This window comes from Poecilia formosa, unplaced genomic scaffold, assembly GCF_000485575.1.
Source record: "Poecilia formosa unplaced genomic scaffold, Poecilia_formosa-5.1.2 Scaffold872, whole genome shotgun sequence".
In the NCBI taxonomy this organism is placed as follows: Eukaryota; Metazoa; Chordata; class Actinopteri; order Cyprinodontiformes; family Poeciliidae; genus Poecilia; species Poecilia formosa.
This window is the reverse complement of record NW_006800811.1, coordinates 66,913-84,652: the sequence shown is the minus strand read 5'-3', so window position 1 is coordinate 84,652 and position 17,740 is coordinate 66,913. Positions and strand designations below refer to the sequence as shown.

General features: G+C 42.6%; 1 protein-coding gene across 3 annotated transcripts in view; it reads right to left on the bottom strand.

Moving 5' to 3' along the window:
* Positions 1–5,569: 5,569 nt before the first annotated feature.
* The window catches only part of fgfr4 (fibroblast growth factor receptor 4), a 22,921-nt gene continuing 10,750 nt past the window's right edge, over positions 5,570–17,740 (bottom strand). For 2 of the 3 annotated variants that reach the window (XM_016666996.1, XM_016666997.1), the window contains exons 5-21: positions 17,517–17,561; positions 16,244–16,513; positions 16,061–16,150; positions 15,657–15,823; positions 15,431–15,554; positions 14,735–14,925; positions 14,499–14,637; positions 13,472–13,665; positions 12,846–12,991; positions 12,451–12,572; positions 12,264–12,374; positions 11,948–12,138; positions 8,758–8,880; positions 8,158–8,228; positions 7,936–8,073; positions 7,116–7,221; positions 5,570–6,329 (exon numbers count right to left, since the gene is read on the bottom strand). In XM_016666996.1, coding sequence (XP_016522482.1) covers positions 6,153–6,329; positions 7,116–7,221; positions 7,936–8,073; positions 8,158–8,228; positions 8,758–8,880; positions 11,948–12,138; positions 12,264–12,374; positions 12,451–12,572; positions 12,846–12,991; positions 13,472–13,665; positions 14,499–14,637; positions 14,735–14,925; positions 15,431–15,554; positions 15,657–15,823; positions 16,061–16,150; positions 16,244–16,513; positions 17,517–17,561 — 2,405 coding nt within the window. In that variant the 3' untranslated portion in view covers positions 5,570–6,152. The remainder of the gene's footprint in view (positions 6,330–7,115; positions 7,222–7,935; positions 8,074–8,157; positions 8,229–8,757; positions 8,881–11,947; positions 12,139–12,263; positions 12,375–12,450; positions 12,573–12,845; positions 12,992–13,471; positions 13,666–14,498; positions 14,638–14,734; positions 14,926–15,430; positions 15,555–15,656; positions 15,824–16,060; positions 16,151–16,243; positions 16,514–17,516; positions 17,562–17,740) is intronic. The other variant, XM_016666998.1, reaches the window with a different exon arrangement.

Genomic DNA, 17,740 nt, shown 5'->3' with positions numbered 1-17,740 from the left:
CCGGGGGCAGGAGGCGCCGCGTCGGGGGCAGGGGGCGCGGCACCGGGGGCAGGAGGCGTTGCACCGGGGTTCTGACTGTTTTAACACCAACAGTTTTCCTGGGGAGACGGTTTCCATCCTCACTATAGTTTTACTCCAAAACTGTGGCATTGTGTTTGTATTAACAATCTGAATGTCCAGTGAAACTGATGTCTGTTTATATCTATGTGAACAAAGAATCTCTGCTCTGAGGTTCCTGTTCCTTATGTACGGAACACCAACAAGGCCAAAAAGGTGTGAAGTTTCATGTGCCTTTTATACGCAAAATTATGATGTTAACACTCAAGTAACTGCAAAGTGTATGTTAATTAATAAACCACCAGTGAATGACAGATTGTTTTAATTCAGTCAGTGTATTTCTTGAATAAAAAGAACCAATCAGAATTAAGTGAAAATACTACCTTAAGAAAAAACAGAAGAAATCAAAACACTGCAAAAGCATAAAATATTAAAAGTATTTTTATCTAGTTTCCAGTTCAAATATATTCATATGCTTGAAGTGAGACTAAACTAACTTGCAAGTTAGTTTTCAGCAAGATGTGGGAGTCTATTTTACGTCAGTGATTCCTACTGCCAGATTATTTTACTTATAACATTAGAAAAATGTCTTATTATAAGTGAAATCTGCCAGTGGAACTAGAACTGGGTTACTAGGGGTTGCCGGGTAACAGGTTGGGCATGGCCGGGGTTGCCAGGTAACTGGCTAGGCATGGCCGGGGTTGCCAGGTAACAGTGCAGTGCCCATTGGTTGTGAAATAATCTGCCAGTGAAATTAGAAATTCTTTTTACCAATTTTGAGGAATTACATACTAACTTGGTAGGTTCTGTGTTTTTGCAGTTAAACTCTGTTATCTTTCAAAGTTTCTTTGTGATAAATGTCTGATATTATGAGCCTAAAGACTGAAGTTAAAGCTGTTTTTATTTATTGATGCAACATCAGTTAGAGTCTCAGGTTCAGATGATGTAGCATAAATGCATGTTCTTGTCATTTCGAGCCACGTCTCAGACGTCCTGATTGAATCTCACCCAGACTGACTTGGTCCTGGAGGTTCATGGAGATTTGTGGCTCATGAGAGACGAGATGGAAACACAGCCCACACACCGACACACACTCAGCGACTCGTCACGTCACTGCTGCCCTCTCCTGCCTCTCTTGACCTTTAACCTCGTCTCTTCATTCTCGTCTCTTTCATCTTCCTCTCCTTTCCTTATATGGTCGTTTGCTTTAGTTTTGCTGATTTATTCATTTGGTTTGTTGTAATTCTCTTTTTTTCGCTAAACGCAGGTAAACGGTTACAAACTAAGGATTGGGGCCAATATTGAGTAAATATTAGTCTGAACAAATCACATAAAAAGTAAAACTTTTCTACTAGTAACAGAAACAGGCTTACTTACCATTAGTGGACAGTAACTGAATATATTTATTTGAGAAATACTGAAGTTTGTTTTTTGGAAACTTATGACTTCACTACATTTAACTGTTAAAACACAAAATCTTACCAACTAATCATGAATTAATTTTTAGTGCAAATATTATAAATCTTAACTTCCAAGTAACAATATGGGACTCCTCTTCAGTCAATATGTTAGAATATGTTCTCATCTTAACTTGTCTTTGAGTTATTCTGTGTTATGTGTTCATGTTTTCTAATTTACTTTGAAAGGTAAAGCTGCAAGTTCTGTATCCTGTCACTTTGTTTATGTGCATGTTGTACTGCTGTTGTCCACCAGGGGGCAATGAGAGTGAGTTCTTGTGTAAAGGCAGCACTGTTCTAACCAGAGAAGTAGAGATGAAGTTAACCGAAGGCTGAACGTTAGCAATAAAGTGAACACAGCTATCTAACGAAAAGAAGTGTTTCATTTTAAAGATGAGTACTGAACAAGAGAACCCAACACAATAATTCCTTAATACTGTTTGACTTATAACAAGACATTTTATCAGTGAAATAATGATTTGTAAAAAACAAATCATTAGGAAAATTAAATCCATTATTGCTGATATTTCTCATCCTTTACATGCCGAGTTCCAGTTTCTGCCGTCTGGCATCAGGCTCAGACGGTTCCATCTCTCTTTGGTTCCTACAGCCAAATCTCTTTTAATGCAGGACTCGCACCTGATTTAGTGTTTGTAGTGACCGTTGGTCACTAATGAAATAAATACACTGCTGTGCTCTTCATGCATTGGTTTGTATTTCATGTCCTTTTGGTTTGTTTTGTTGTTTTTTATTTTTTAAGCTTTGATACTTTGTCTTTTAGTTTTTATACTTGCTGTAACATCATTTGCTCATTTGGGACACGAATAAATCTGAATCTGAATAATCAGCCAGTGAAACTATATTAACCTGCAGCAGTTCAGAGGGCTGCAGGTTAAAAAGCAGAAAACACTTTTATGTCTGTTTTATGCTTTTGTTTAGTTTAAGGTTGATTTTTATTGTACAGTGCTTTGTGATTTGATGTCTGTGAAAAGTGATTTATTAATAAACTTACTAACAATTCAGCATTACACAGAAACTTTATCCACCTGCTGCTCTGCACAGATACATGTGGTATATTTTTATTTTCACAGCAATTTCCAAGCCTGTGAACTTATTTACTGACAATAGGAAAACAAGTGATTTTGGTCATTCAGCCTCCGCCATTTTGTCACCATGGAAACGGTGTTTTGACAGTGATGATCAAACAATAACAAGCAGTTATTGATATAATTATAATCAAACCAGACAAACTGAGAAAGTTAGAGCAGCTTTATTTTAAATTATACTTTATTTCATATAAAAACAAAACAATAGACAAATAAATTAGATATTTCTAAAATAATTCTCTGCTTGAGGACAAAGTTTACAAATTGAGTTGGTAGTTAGGAGTTTACAGGAATGTAAAAATGCAGGTGAATTTAAATGCCAATATAAGAGAAATTTCTATTAAAAAAACACAAAATAGCAGAAATGGTTGAATCCTAACAAACACAAAATGATGGAAAGAGGGAGGATAAAAGTTTCCATTTTCATTTTCTGCTGTTTGTTTTTCAGACTCAGGAGAAATGTCTACAGCTGCTTCGAATTAAGATTTGTAATTTAAAGAGACAGGAGGCTTAGGCGTCAGGATTGGGATGTTTGAAGGAGACATTAGCATAATAAGAGCCTCTTCATTTACACAGCAGCTCCAGCTTCCCAAAGAGCTGCTCCAGTCTGCAGTCACACCCATTAAGCCGGCAAAGCCCCATTGTCCGGCCCGGCTGTGGACCCTGCCGCCCCTCGCCACCAGATTGGGCCGGGTGAAGGGTTACTGTCACACAATGGAGCGCCCCCTCCTCCTCTATTTGAAATCAATCACACAGCCCCCCGTCAGCCGTGACAGTGGGCCTGGCCAGGTCCCCACAGAGCCCCACGCCGGTAACCGTTCATCCTCCTTCACTGCAAAAACACCAGATCTGACCAAGTATTTGGTCTAGTTTCTCGTGCAAATGTCTCAGTTCACTTAAAATATGAACTAACTAACATACAAGTAACATTTTAGCAAAATGTAGGAGCCGGTCTTTAGTCAATAAAGTTCAGATTATTTATGTTTCTCTGATAACGTGAAAAATGTCATAAGTGAAGTAATCTGCCAGTGGATCTGGAACTGGGGTTGCTAGGTAACGGACTGGGCTGAACTGGGGTTGCTAGGTAACGGACTGGGCTGAACTGGGGTTGCTAGGTAACGGACTGGGCTGAACTGGGGTTGCTAGGTAACAGCGCAGTGCACACAGATTGTGAAATAATCTGTCAGTGGAACTAGTGGGTTTTTCAGAGCAGATTAAGGAATTATTGACCTAAAACAAACTCCTATTTCTTCCTGAAGAGTTACCTGTAAGTTAGTTTTATTTTATTTTGAGTGAACTAGAAACTACACCAGAAATACTTACAAGTTTTTTTGCAATGTTTTCTTGACATAAATCTCAAGAACACAAACAACACAGAAAGTTTACATCTCTGTTCAAATGGATAAATTATCAGAAATTGTGTTTGTGGCTCTGGGGATTCATCAGAAGTAATTTAATTTACATTTCTGACGTGAGCTCCTTTAAAAAGCTGACAGGTTTTCGATATCAGACGTTGACGAAGACCACAGCAGATTTTAACATCTCAAAACAACACTGCAAAAACACTAAACCTCACCAAGTATTTTTTGTCCAAATGTCTCAGCACACTTAAAATAAAACGAAACAAAAGTTCTGTTTCCACTGGCAGATTACTTTATGTATAACAGTTTGTTTTCCCAACTTTTTAATCAATATTAAGGAATTATTTATTTGGAACAAGCTCCTATATCTTGCTGAGAAGTTACTTGTCAGTTAGTTTTGACTTATTTTAAGTGAACGATGATATTTGACCAAAACTACTTGGTAAGATTGAGTGTTTTTGCAGTGAACAAGCCGTCGTTATCGTCACAGTGGAGTTTTGTTTAGCAAGAAACTGTTAAGTATCAACAGAAAATGAAGCATGGAGGTGGTGCACCACTGATAATCGTCCTGTGTGAAACATGCACAAATGTAAGTAAATTAAACAGCTTCATATGGAGACACCTGACGTCTCAAAGCAAATAAATATCTTTAAATTGTCCACGTTTGCAGGAAAGAAGCTGGTCATGGGGGCGTGTCTGCCACCATTGGTCTTCCTGTGTGAAACAAACTGAGAATGGAGCATTTGCTGTCAGAATAATGAGTGAAAATGTATAAATACAGTCCACTGAAATCACAGTAATGTTTAAGCTTTTCACAACAATTTATGCTTTTATCGGTCAATCAGAAAAATGGAAAACTTGATTGATTTTGACTGACTGCTGCCAGTGCTTGCAGTAACAGATGTACGGGATTCCAGTGCTGCTAAAATTTGTAAGCACTGTATTTGTATATACGCAGAAACTCCAGATGTGTGTGGACTTTTGCCATTATTTTATTTTAATTTTCTTTCTTCTTTGAGCAGAATGTTGTTGCCTTAAGCAAAATTAAAAATGCAAACTAAAGTAGTGAGTATTTATTGGTATTTATGGGTTTCACGGGGGAAGATCATTCATGGCGCACCACCTCCAACCTACATTCTCCACTTAAATCATCCTGTTTTTTCTTAAATATGTGACATTATCTTCACAAAATGAGTTTTGACTCACTCCAGTCTACTTCTGTCTCTGTCCTTCTCATATTAGCCGTTAGCTTTAGCCTCAGGTGAGCTAAACTGAATTAATGCTAAATGAAGTTTCCTAGTGTTATTTACTACAGATAAGATAGTAACTGCTTAGAGTGAATCTCAAATCCAAAAGACTCAAAACCTCAACTGTTTTTGTGGTTCCACTTTCTTTGAGCTGAAGGTAAAATAAAAATTCAAGATTTTAATTTTCTCAAGTAAAACTCTCGAACCGTCTCCAGCTTTTTTTCCTTTCTCAACCTCTAAACTTCGAATACGTTTGGTACTTTGAGTTCAACATTTTCTCTCATTTTCCCAACAATGACATCATTTTTATGTCATTCAGAATAATTTGTGAAAAGCAGTTGTTTTTCGATATGTTCATAAAATATTTTATTACTCTAATATATTCACAGGAAATCATCAGTTCAGGCACTTTGCTGCCACTACAGCAACTTCTTAGAGTGAGAGATCCTGAGATTTAAGACTTCTTCTTTTTTAAATAAGCAATACAAACGTAAAATATTATTATATAGAGCAATTTATATCAACAATCAATTTCTTAACTTTTTATCATAGCAAAATAGTAATTTGTCTTTAAAACGTCTTCAGGTCTGCAGCCCTGGTTTTTGGGTTGGTGAAGCAGCTCTTTGTCCGTCGCCTCTCCAGAGGCGAACTGACCGCAGAAAAAGCACAGATTGAGTTTTGAGTTCCAGCGTCTTTCCTGCAGCGCCGCCTCGTTTCACCGTCAGCAGCCGGTTTCAAGCCAGCAGAGTTCAGCTTGTCCTCCTGAGCGCTACGTGCGTTTTCCTCCGCTGGCCTCAGTGCTCCGTGTGGATATAAATGCCTACTTCTATCTAAGGGCTTCCATGAAAAGTCCAATGAGAATTACACCTTTAAGTTGAGAAATGCAACTTCGACCTTCGGTGAGGCGCCAGCAGGAAGCAGAGTCTATCGGAGAGCCGTTTTGGGGTCGATCCGAGAGCGGACGTCCTGATAGGCCAGGAGGCAGGGGTCGGTGGACAGGGCGTCATGCGTAAAAACAGAGTCGTTGTCGGAAGAGCAGGAGCTGGAAGTGTCCTCACAGGACGGCGAGTACTGCTCAAACGGCGTGGACAGGTCCAAGTACTGAGGGGTCAGAGGGAGACTGGTCAGACTAGAAATCAGGAACTAATAATATGAGTGAAAACAACAAACACATAAATGATGCAAATTCCAAAACACAACTTAAAAAGGAAATAAACTCAACAGAAAAACTGATAACAGAAACTAGAAGCAAACACAACAAAATGCAAATCCTGAAATCTCAAACTAAATGCTGCAAACACAGGAAATGCACCAAGTAAGTATGAAATACAAAAGTCCTCCAGGCCACTAGGGGGAGTCAACCAACAAATCCTATTTGTTTATGGTAAAGACAGGATATGATGATTTAAAGTTAGGGGAAAGATGGAGGAAGACAGTGAAGATGTGTCATATGACACACGGTTTTTTACAGTATCGTTTAACATCAGGATATTTACGTTGATAGTATCAGATGCTCCAGACTCCCCCTAGTGGTCTGGAGCTCTTTTGGATTTTACAGGATTTTTCCTTTTGGTTTTATTTCCTGAGGTTGCAGCAATTTCTGTAATAAATAGTTTTATTATCAATTTTATTGTTGTCACAATAATCCTACCAAATATCTTAATAAAACCTTAAATGCATATCACCCAGCCCTTATCGCAACATTTTTAGTTTGCAGTTTTTCTGCTGCTTTTGTGTTTTTCAGTTCTCAGAGACATAGTCAGACTTTGAATGGCTTCAACCCTTTACAGGTGTGTAAAATGAGCCCCATAAGTGTTTTAAACCACTGGATCATTTGAAGAGTTTTGGACTGGCTCAGTTAAAGGTTGGTACTGTAGCGGGTCTCACCTCGTCAGAGATGGAGAGCAGCGCTTTGTCCAGCTCCTCCACCAGCTGCTTGAACGTCGGTCTCTGGGTGGGAACAGCGTGCCAGCATTCACGCATCAGCATGTAGCTGCAGGGAAAGGAACATTTCACCACAACATTACAAGGAGTGAAACGGCTAATCAGATTAATTAATTACTAATTTAGCAATCGATTCATTGATAATTGGAGTATAAAGACTCAAAAAAGGCATTTTATTAAGAGAACACAAAGCCGAAATGAACCCAAAACTGTACAGAAAACAGAAACATTTTGCATCTAAGACTAAAATAAAAAAAGTTTGTAGGCAAATATCTTGTAGACCCGGTTCTACTGGAACCAGAACATCTGCTCCACCTCCAGCTGCTGTGGCTCTGAGTCAAACCAACCTGTTCCCCTCCTGGCCTGTGGGGGCGCTGCACCAAGAACCACTGAAGGAAACGACACAAAAACCTCTGAAGACACTGAGAGCAACTTCCTTCTTCACCAGATGGAAACAAGATGGAGGATTTTAGCGGTTGGAGGATTTCTCTTTAGGCTAAAGACCAGGAGCCATTTCTGCTGCTAGCGCTAGGCTAGCACGTTAGCTTTGGTTGGATTTACCCAGAATGCCCTGCGCTGTAGTCCACTTCCTGCTTTTGGAGCGGTCTCTGGTCCACTTGGCGTTCACATTCAAACCGAACCCAGACCGAGGTTTGGGACCAGAGGTCAGAGGTCGGTTAGCGTTCACACCTCACCAAGCGGACTGGAGTTTCTGGACAAAACCCAAAACCGTTTCGTTCGGACGGAGGAGTTTCTGACTTACAGCTCGTGTGTGCAGTTGGAAGGCTTGTCCATGCGGTGCCCCTCCTTCAGCAGCTTAAAGAGCTCCTCCACCGGGATGCCGGGGTACGGCGAACCACCCAGCGTGAAAATCTCCCACATCAGGACGCCGAACGACCATCTGAGAGAGAGATGGTCAGACCACCATGTTAGCTCCGGTTCCATCAGAACCCAGCGGCTCTGGAAGAGGACAAGATGGACTCACACGTCGCTTTGGTGGGTGTAGACTCTGTCAAACAAAGCTTCTGGTGCCATCCATTTCACCGGCAGCCGGCCCTGCAGAGACACGTTAGCCACCGAGTTTCACCAGCCAGGATCGGTGTGGAGAATTAAAATGACTTTCCTTTCTCATTGTCTAAATATTCTCCTCTCCTGCATCATAAGCCTCCTTCTGTCCTTCCTCCTCCTTTATTTCTCTTGTTTCCTTCCTTCATCACTACATCCAGTCTTTGCTTGTTTGCTGCCTTCCCTTCTTTGGATCCCAACTCTTCCTAATTTGAAGAGCTTTGGACTGGCTCAGTTAAAGGTTGGTATTGTAGCGGGTCTCACCTCGTCAGAGATGGAGAGCAGCGCTTTGACCAGCTCCTCCACCAGCTGCTTGAACGTCTGCTTCATAAAAATGAAGCCAATTTATTTAAGTGAATCCGGGCATTTTTCCCTCTTCCTTACTTCTTGAATCCACATCAAAATAAGCAGAAAACCAACAACTTTCTCCACCTTTCAGCCAAACTGATGAACTTTACCAAGTCCCCCTATCTTTTACAGGAGTTTTTCCTGGTGAGAAAGTGCAGCAGCACAAACTCACGTTGGTGGTTTTCTTGTAGTAGTCGATCTGGTGGACACCTCTGGCCAGGCCGAAGTCTGCGATCTTCATCACATTGTCCTCCGTCACCAGGACGTTCCTGGCTGCCAAGTCCCTGTGGATGCACTGCAGAAACACAGACAGGAAACAGAGTTGACTTTATGGCCAGTCTCTCGGTTCTGCTCCTTTAGCTGCTCGTCTGCAGTAACAGGGTTTCTGGAGGTTTCACAGCTCAAAGTTAAAACTTTTTAAGACCCTTCTGAATAAAATTTAAAACCTACATTTCCATGGAAATGTATGACCTTTGTCCAGCCAACCGGCGATAAATTTGCACTTACCCATGATACATGCAAAACAGCTAGCCAGCTAGCTAGCAAGGTTATATTAGCAGCCAGTTAGCAGTAGCCTCTCAAAATGCTATGAGACGTCCGAGTCAAACTTTTCACTGAGAAAAGTCCAATGAGCAAAGAACTACACGCAACATATTAGATTTAATCGTTCTAGCTCAAAAAAACAAATCCTGTGATTAACATATTTCAGGCTTTATTTTTGTGAATTTAGGACATTTTAAGGCCTTAATTTAAGGATGCATAATCACAGATTTTGATTCTGTTCTGACTTTCACAGAATAAACTTCACAAGAGGGCAGAAAAATGTTTTTCTTTCTGCTTTTAGAGTCATGAAAGCTTTCGGATAAGTCTGGGTTGTTATTTCAAGGCCCATGGTAAAACGTAATTGCACATTCTCTGCCCAAATGAAAAGACTGGTAGTCTAAAATCAGCTCACAGGGCCTCATTGTAGTGAATTCCACAAAAATAAAATTGTCTTTATATAGAAATCCTGGAGTTTAAACCAACCCTTCAGGAAGAGGAGAAAAAAGAAATCAGTGTTTGCCCACATTCAACGTATGTCATTAAGTTTATTTTGGTTTTCATTGGAAATAGTCGCGGGGTTTGTGGGGAGCTGCAGAACGAACCGCTCTGGGTTTGTGGGTCTCCCCATAATGGTGGGTTAGTTTCAGACTCTGGCATTCAGCAGAGCCAGAAACTTGATGCCAGACGACGGCTCTGCTCCGCTCGCCTGTTTGCTAACAGATTTATGGCGACGTTAGGAAGGACAAAGCCCTGCAAGCTGAAGGGACAGGCAGATGGAGAGTAAACAGGACTGAAGCTGCGGCAGCTCGCTGCTCAGGAATGCCGCTCCGAGACACCGGCTGGCACAGACAAAGAGACGTGTTGATAAGACGCACTCACAGACAGAGTGCATGCTGGGAAAATGAAAGGAACTGAAAAATGGGGTGAAGGGGGCAAAGAGTAGAAAGAGAAAGGGAGGACAACAGCTGGTCCCGCCGGCGGGATTCAGAGTCAAAACACCGTTTAATGAAGGAACCGCAAGGCAATGAGCCATCAAACCGCTTCACATCCATCTGGGATGCTAAACACAGTTAGCATCACAAACCATAGCAATGTCTTCTCTTATTTTTATGAGTTCGACTATGAAGGAGAATGTCATTAAACAGATTGTGAAGCACTGTGAGTCCCACCAGAGTAATCAGATTACTTAGACCATCAGATGTGTAAAAACTGTTGATTCATGTAAGTTTCACTATATTCTCACTACAAAAACAATAAATCTTACCAGGTATTTTTTTGAAATAAGATAAAACTGACTTACAAGAAACTTTTCAGTAAGAAATGGGAGCTTATTTAAATAATGATGAAAAAGTTATAGTTCCTTTTATTTCACTTATAGCATGAGGAAAATGTCTTTTTATAAGTGAAATAATCTGATTTTTAACCAATATTACTGACTTAATTAAAGCTCAGATATTTGTTGAAAAGTTAGTTTTGTTTAGTTCTAGTCCCTCGAGATATTGACTCTATAAACTAGGCTAAAATGACTTGGTAACATTTTGTGTTTTTGCAGTGTTATTTGTGCAGCAGCCATTTTGAAACTTAACTTTGAACTGCATGGAGAGCTGAGACTCAAACTACAACCACAACAAACGAGAGATGCGCTGAGAAACTGAGCAGTGACCAAAGAATGAGCCATTTTAGCTCAACCTGCCTTGACCAGTAGCTAGGCTGTAGCTAGCACAGCTAAGCGCTAACAGGCTACACTCACAGCAGCCTGTTACCCAACAAAGAAAATGTGTTTTTGTTTTAGAGAACGATGTCAGAAGCAGCCAGCATGTGTGCAGGAAGCCATTTGAAAGGAAATTATTTGCTGCAGTCACGGCTGCCATGTTTTCAGGCAGCTATCAGAGGGACAGCAGAATCTAAAAGAATAAACTTATTACTGCAAAGTTAATCTGGATTATCCGTCTTATCTTCTCTTTCTGTCATGGATCGTCCTGCATTTGGAGATGTTGGCTAACTCTACAAACTCCAGATAATGCACACAGAGAATAATGTTTACAGTCGCTAATGCTAACTTTGCTAATTGCCAACGCAACATGGTAAAGTCATTTCCAATAGAGACCTCTCTCTCACCCGAGTTGTGCACCGTCTCTTCAGCTCTTAGTCCAGTGGAGCCCAAAGTGGTTCTGGAGGCCCTGTTTGAGTTCTCTCCCTGGTTTAACGCACCTGGATCCAGCGATGGCTCGTCAGAGGCCTGAGAGGAACGCTGACCTGCTGAGGAGGAGGTCGTTTCCACCACCAGGGAGAGAATAAAGCCTCCAGGACCCACTTTGGGCTCCACTGTCTTAGTTTCAATAAATGATGTTCAGAACAAGAAGTTTAGGGAAAATAAAGTAAATGCTTTGATTATAGTGACAGAAAACTTAAACTGGCTAAAACCTGCTTAGACAGTAGGTCAAATAGAAAACAACAGACCTCAGGGATCAGCCACAAAGCTCATTTTGTGGATCAATATCCTGGCAGGGAAACAGTTCCTCCTCCAAGCCACTTAACAAGCTTACAGTCCTGATTTACCGTTTTATTCAAGAAAAAGAAAACACCCTAAACTGAAACTCTGAGCGTTCTTCCTACAATAGTCAACACGCTGGCTGTGCCACCTTCACAAATTTACCAAAACTATAAAGATGCAACAAAAGAAGAGACACAACTATAAATCAGGAGCCAGGTAATCATCCTTCTTCAGATTGACAGCTCAACGTTTAGCATCCATAAAGTGCTTGTTGAGGGAATTACAAGCACTCAGATGTCATTCCCATTCTTTCAAGTGAACCCACCCTTTTAGAGGCCAGGTACTCCATCCCTCGGGCCACCTGGTAGGCGCAGGAAAGCAGGTCTTTGAAGGTGAGCTGCTCCTCAGGCACTTTAGTCACATCAAAGGTGTAATCCATGCCTGGAGGCCGCCTGGCCCGCAGGTACTCCCTCAGGCTGCCTTTGGAGGCGTACTCCACCAGCACGTACAGGGGGCCTGTGGAGGGGGAACAAAACAGGATGAAGGGCCGTTTGTTGTGGCTGCAGCCTCAGGGTTTGGGATCACTCAAGTTGAGACAATAAATTCGGTTTTAGGAGACAGGAAGACCATTAGAAGCTCACCATCCTGTGTGCAGACCCCCAGTAGGTTGATGATGTTCTTGTGCTTGTCCATTACTTTCATCAGCTCCATCTCTGAAATGAGGTCTGCAAGGTCTTTGTCTGTGGCGTCATCTGAAGAACAGGCCATGCCGTTTAGACCGACAGAAAGCCGAAAACTCATCAATTACTTTCATTTCTTTATTTTCACCTTTGAGCATCTTGACCGCAACAGTGGTGGCCTGATCCGGGAAGTCCTTGTTGATGCCAAAAGCTTCGGCTCTGACCACCTGACCAAAGCAGCCCTCTCCAAGAGGTTTTCCCAGAGTCAAGCTAGAGAGAGAAAAAATGAGAATTGTACAAATCCATAATTTGAACCTTTGGTTTCTTAAACTACAGGTTGGAGGGAGCCAAAAATGTCCTGCAGGCCTTTTATTTTAGGTCCCCACATGATTCGATAGCTAAACCTTTTACTGAGTCTGGATCCCAAAAGCCAAATGAAACCTCACAACCTTTTAGGATTTCAGGACACAACCTTTCAAACACACCTCACTGCTACAGGATATCAAATGTGTTTACATGAGAAAAGAAGTGCAGATGACTTACTTCTCCCTTGGGAACTCCCAGTCTGGATCGTACGGCAGCTCAAACTCCATAACTCCAGCTAGCATCGGCGAACAGCCGGACGACAGTCGAGCCACCCTCATCAGAGATGCACTGGACTTCCCAGACGAGTTGGACTCCACTGAATACTTTACAAAAAAAGACTAAAGTTTAACAACCTTCCTTTTGGATCATACATTTGTTTCTATAGACGTAGCCGAAGTATCTCCGCGTTTCTCCCAGTGTATCGTCAGCCTGGCGGCCCTCCAGGCTTGGCATCATTGGTTTAGTTCAGATGTTGTTTTTACCCACCAGTAACAGTAAAGACGGCTGAGCTGGGTTTAGCTGATTGAGTTGTCCTGCTCTGCCTGTTGGCCTCACACACATTATTTCCAGATTATGATTCTTGCTCTGTCGCCTCCAAATGTTTGTAACTTTAAAACACGGCGGAGTGCTCTAGCGCCACCTACCACTGGGCTTAGTAGGTTTTCCCTGGATATCTTATGAACCTTCAGAGTTCATAAGATTAGTAAGCCTAATTATGCATTAAGTTCTTCATTTATGTAAATAATGGTAGAGATTGGACCAGTATAGATAAACAGTCCAGATTAGGTCAGTTAGCATCGTACCTGTCTGCGCAGAGGGAACTTGGAGAGCTTCTGGACAGGAAGTGCGTCGAAAGGCTCCCTCCGTGGATGGACCTGCATCCGGCACAACACCACGATGATGACGGCCATGATCAGAGCCACGAAGCCACAGGCGTAGATGATGATGTCGGTGTACTTGGTCTCCATGGTCTCCATGGACTCAGCTGCTTCTTCTTCTGCAGGAACAAGAAAATGGAGAGACTTGACCAGGAGGAATTAATGAAGCTGAGAAACATTTCAAACAGCTGGAGGCGAAAATGCTGCTGAGGTGATCCTGGTCTGAAAGTGTAAAAGGACTAAATCTGCTCTACAGATGAGAGTTTTATGGATTTTACTCAAGACGTCACTTTTGGACTCCTCTGGCAACATTCAGATAAAGAAAGAGTCTCTTTGGGAAATTGACCTTTGACCTTGTTCATTTTGTTCTGGACAACCAGTTCCCAGAAGCATGTTGGTAACATCTGAGTAAATAAGACTCTGTTATGTCTATGTGATAAAAAAGTGACTAAAACAAAGCAGCGTTTCCTACAGCAGGTATATTTGTGGTTTATACACGAAGGTCGTTGTTTTCTTCCTTCCTTTGAACCTCCGTCTGTCCTCCAGACGCCTCATTTGGAAACATTTTCTGGAAAACTTTGACTTGATGTGCAAACAAACAGAGACTGCTGTCACAGTTTGGCAATCTTACTTACATTTCCGGTTATATGAGGTGTGCAAAACATCTTAAGAAGATTTAATAGAGCTTGTTAAGGAATGTAAAATCAATTTAAGTTACTGAGTTACTGGTGCAGCTCCAGTTATTTCCCTGGTTTCTGTTATCAGTGCCCACCAATCAGGACTATTCTACCTTAAAGAGACAGGAGAAGAAGAGGCGTGGGCCTGCAGCAACACACATTATGAAGACAGTCTGCATCTTCTTGCTTATATTGGTGCAATGCCCTATTATTAAATGATATAAGAATAATCAGAGCTGTTCAGTGAAATGAAAACTGATTTAGTTCATTTTTACCTGAAAGCACGGTGAGCCAGGCCGACTGGTAGGCAAAGCCGATTGAATTGCCAGCCAGGCAGGTGTACTCTCCTGCATCATCCAGGGTAACTTTAGACAGGTAGAGCACCTCTACCTCGGACATGTTCAGACTGCCAGTCTGCCAGGCATAAATAACAGAAGGTGAGCATCAAAACGCCGTGTCTAAGTCTGATCCTATTTGACTGATCTCTGTCTGTTCAACGGTGGACGCAAACCTTGAGGACCTGAACGTAGGGAGTCCCATCAGGACTGTAGCGGCTGCCGTTCCTTTCAATGTGTTTGAGCCACTGGATGTGAGGCTGGGCGTCGCTGTAAACCTTGCAGTGGAACTGAACATCGTTGCCCACCACCGCTGTGGTGTTGGCAGGTAGACCGGCTTGCAGGATGGGCCTGTGGGGGGAGCGCTCTGCATGAAGACAAAGCAGGAGAAAGGGCTGAGTAAAGGAAGCAAAATGTCTTCTTTGAATGTGTTTGTGTTTGGGAACAGAATAAGAAATGTCAATTTAGGATCAAAACTGGTTCTGTTCGCCTGCCTCTCTGGCAGCGGTCTCTTTGATCTGCGGTCACTTTCCGATCTCGTTAGTTTTCTCGTTAGTCTCCACCTCTTGTCCCTGTCAGCAGGGATAGAAACTGACCCCATGCTCAACATCCACCAAAACAAATGAACAAATAATTTGCAGCCCTCCTCAGTTTCTTGTCACCAATCAGGTAGAAAACTGGACTGGACGCCTGACCGTCCTTGTTCTGGCGGTCATCGTCAATCCCAGGCACCCCAGCTACCTTCTGTTCAACCCTCAAATTAAATCTTTTAACAAGTGCTGACTAAAGCTTTGGGTACCATCAGCCAGATAACTATGCAAACCCTGTCTGTGTTTAGTGGTAAATCTGAAGAGCGATCGTCCATGTCCTACCCAAAACATCAAGAACATAGCTGTGGGTGATGGATCCATATCTGTTCTCCACCACGCAGGTGTAGTTCCCTCTGTCTGAGGGCACAACGCTCTCCATCACCAGGCTCCAGTGCTGATGTCTTAGCTAGCCAAAACAAAAGAAGTCAAATATCGTAAAGAGTGAAAAGAATAAGAGAAACTAAATCTATCTCTTATAAGAAGGCCAAAGACTTCCACAAACCCTCACCTTAATTCCACCGATGCGGTGCTCTCCTCTGAATTCACGTCCGTTTTTGAGCCAGCGGATTGTTGGCATTGGACTCCCCATGGCAGGGCAGCGAAACTTCACAGTGTTTCCTGCAGGAACAGCATACAGCTTCTTCTCCATGCGATGGGTGTGGGTCCAATAGGGCCCTGTGAAGACAAAGACAAGACAAGCTAAGTTGTACGTTTTTGAAGGGCAAATCTACATTGAGTCCCAGGTTTTGAAGGGAAAGCCTGCGCTGAGCCTAAAGTCTTTGAGGTGCAGGCCCAGTCAGCCATCAAGTCTTTGTTTTCGCAACTTGGGTTGCAAAAAAAAGATGGGAAAGTCTGTAACCCGAGTCACATTTTGTTTTAGATTTCCCAAATATTGTGAAAACAACTACACACCTCTAGAGAAGTAAACTTGGTCCTTTTCAGTTTCAGCAGATGAATCCTCCAAGCCGTTGTCCTCATCATCGTCTCCTGATCCCAGCATGTCTGATAACAAGACAGAAAGACGATATGAGAATTCAGTAACCGGATAAAAATCTGATTTTCTGTCATGAAGAACCAGACGCCGGTTCATCTTACCTGCCACAGTGATTGTGAAGTTCCGCACAGGATTTGTAGTTCCTCGAAGAACACAAGCATACAATCCTGAATCCTCATACGTCACACCTGTGATCTCCATGATGGCACCACGCAGCTGGATGCGGGGTGTGGCCAGCAGCCTGACCCCTTCCTTGTACCAGCTGACCGCCATGCCTGGCCAGGTGTTCGTATCGCAGCGCAGCTTCAAAATGTTTCCCGGCTCCAACAGAAGATTTTCAGTGGCGTCCTCACTAAGGTCCTGAGGAACCTCTGTCAAATTCAAGAGAAGTGTTAGAAGTGCCGGTCCAGGACTCTGTATTTCTTTTGGTAGTTTTAATCCACTGCCACACAGCATTAGCCAGTCTCTCGGCTCAATCTTTAAGCCATTCCCTCAGCTATGACCTTGCACCTCCTCAGCATTTTCTGTCCCCACATATGCATAAGTACAATGGAACTACCATGGAAACCGAGGCCTTAATGACCCGACCCTCCTCAATTCAACCCCTCCTCCTCTTCAGCAACTTACTGGGTGGCTGAGAGCGATACGGCTAACACAGCAACCGCCCTCCCTTCCTTTATCACTCCAGAAAAGAGGTCAAGAAGAGAAACGAGCAAGAGGACCGGCTGAAGCTAATGAACATGTTGGGGTGGTGAAGGATCAGTGAAGTTTAAGTGAGTCAACAGAGAGAGAACCTTTGCTCAATCAACACAAGAAACTGAATTTTTCAAGGGTTTGTGCCAGTCATCTTTTAGCCTCTTATTTCTTACAGGATTTCATATTTGCCCATCTTTCTGACCTACAGAAGCGAAATACACTCTGGATAGGACTCTATGGTAAACGGCCTGCACTTGTACAGCGTTTTATCAAGTCCAGAGGACCCCAAGCGCTTCACACTGCAGTCATATCATCTGTAGACGTCTCATGTCGTCTTTCTGTCTTGTTATTAGAGATTCACACCCTGATGGTGGAAAGCAAGGCTACCATGCAGCAGCATCACTTCTGACCACCACCAGCAGGATGAAGTGTTTTTCCCGAGGACACAACAACTCAAACCGGTAACCTGGTTACAAGATGAGCTCCTACCACCGATGCCACCATCGCCCCAGTCAATATCAGGGCAACAGAGACATGAAGGACAAACAATCATACACACTCACATGCCAAGGGTAATCTACAGACACCTATTAACCAGCATGCACAACATGTGAGCTCCACGTAGGAAGAGCTGCAGCTTGGTCTTAATCAGTTAATCAAAATGAAATTAAAAGTTATCTGGTCGGATTTCAGCAGCGGTCACTTCTCTGGATTTGATGGCACCTAAGAAAGGAGATACTGTGGTTTAAAAGGTTGAAATTTCATCAAAACAACAGCAGGTGAACACAGACATAGCCTTAGGATGTTTCCCCTTCTTATAGACCCGGTTCTACTGGACCCAGAACATCTGCTCCACCTCCAGCTGCTGTGGCTCTGAGTCAAACCAACCTGTTCCCCTCCTG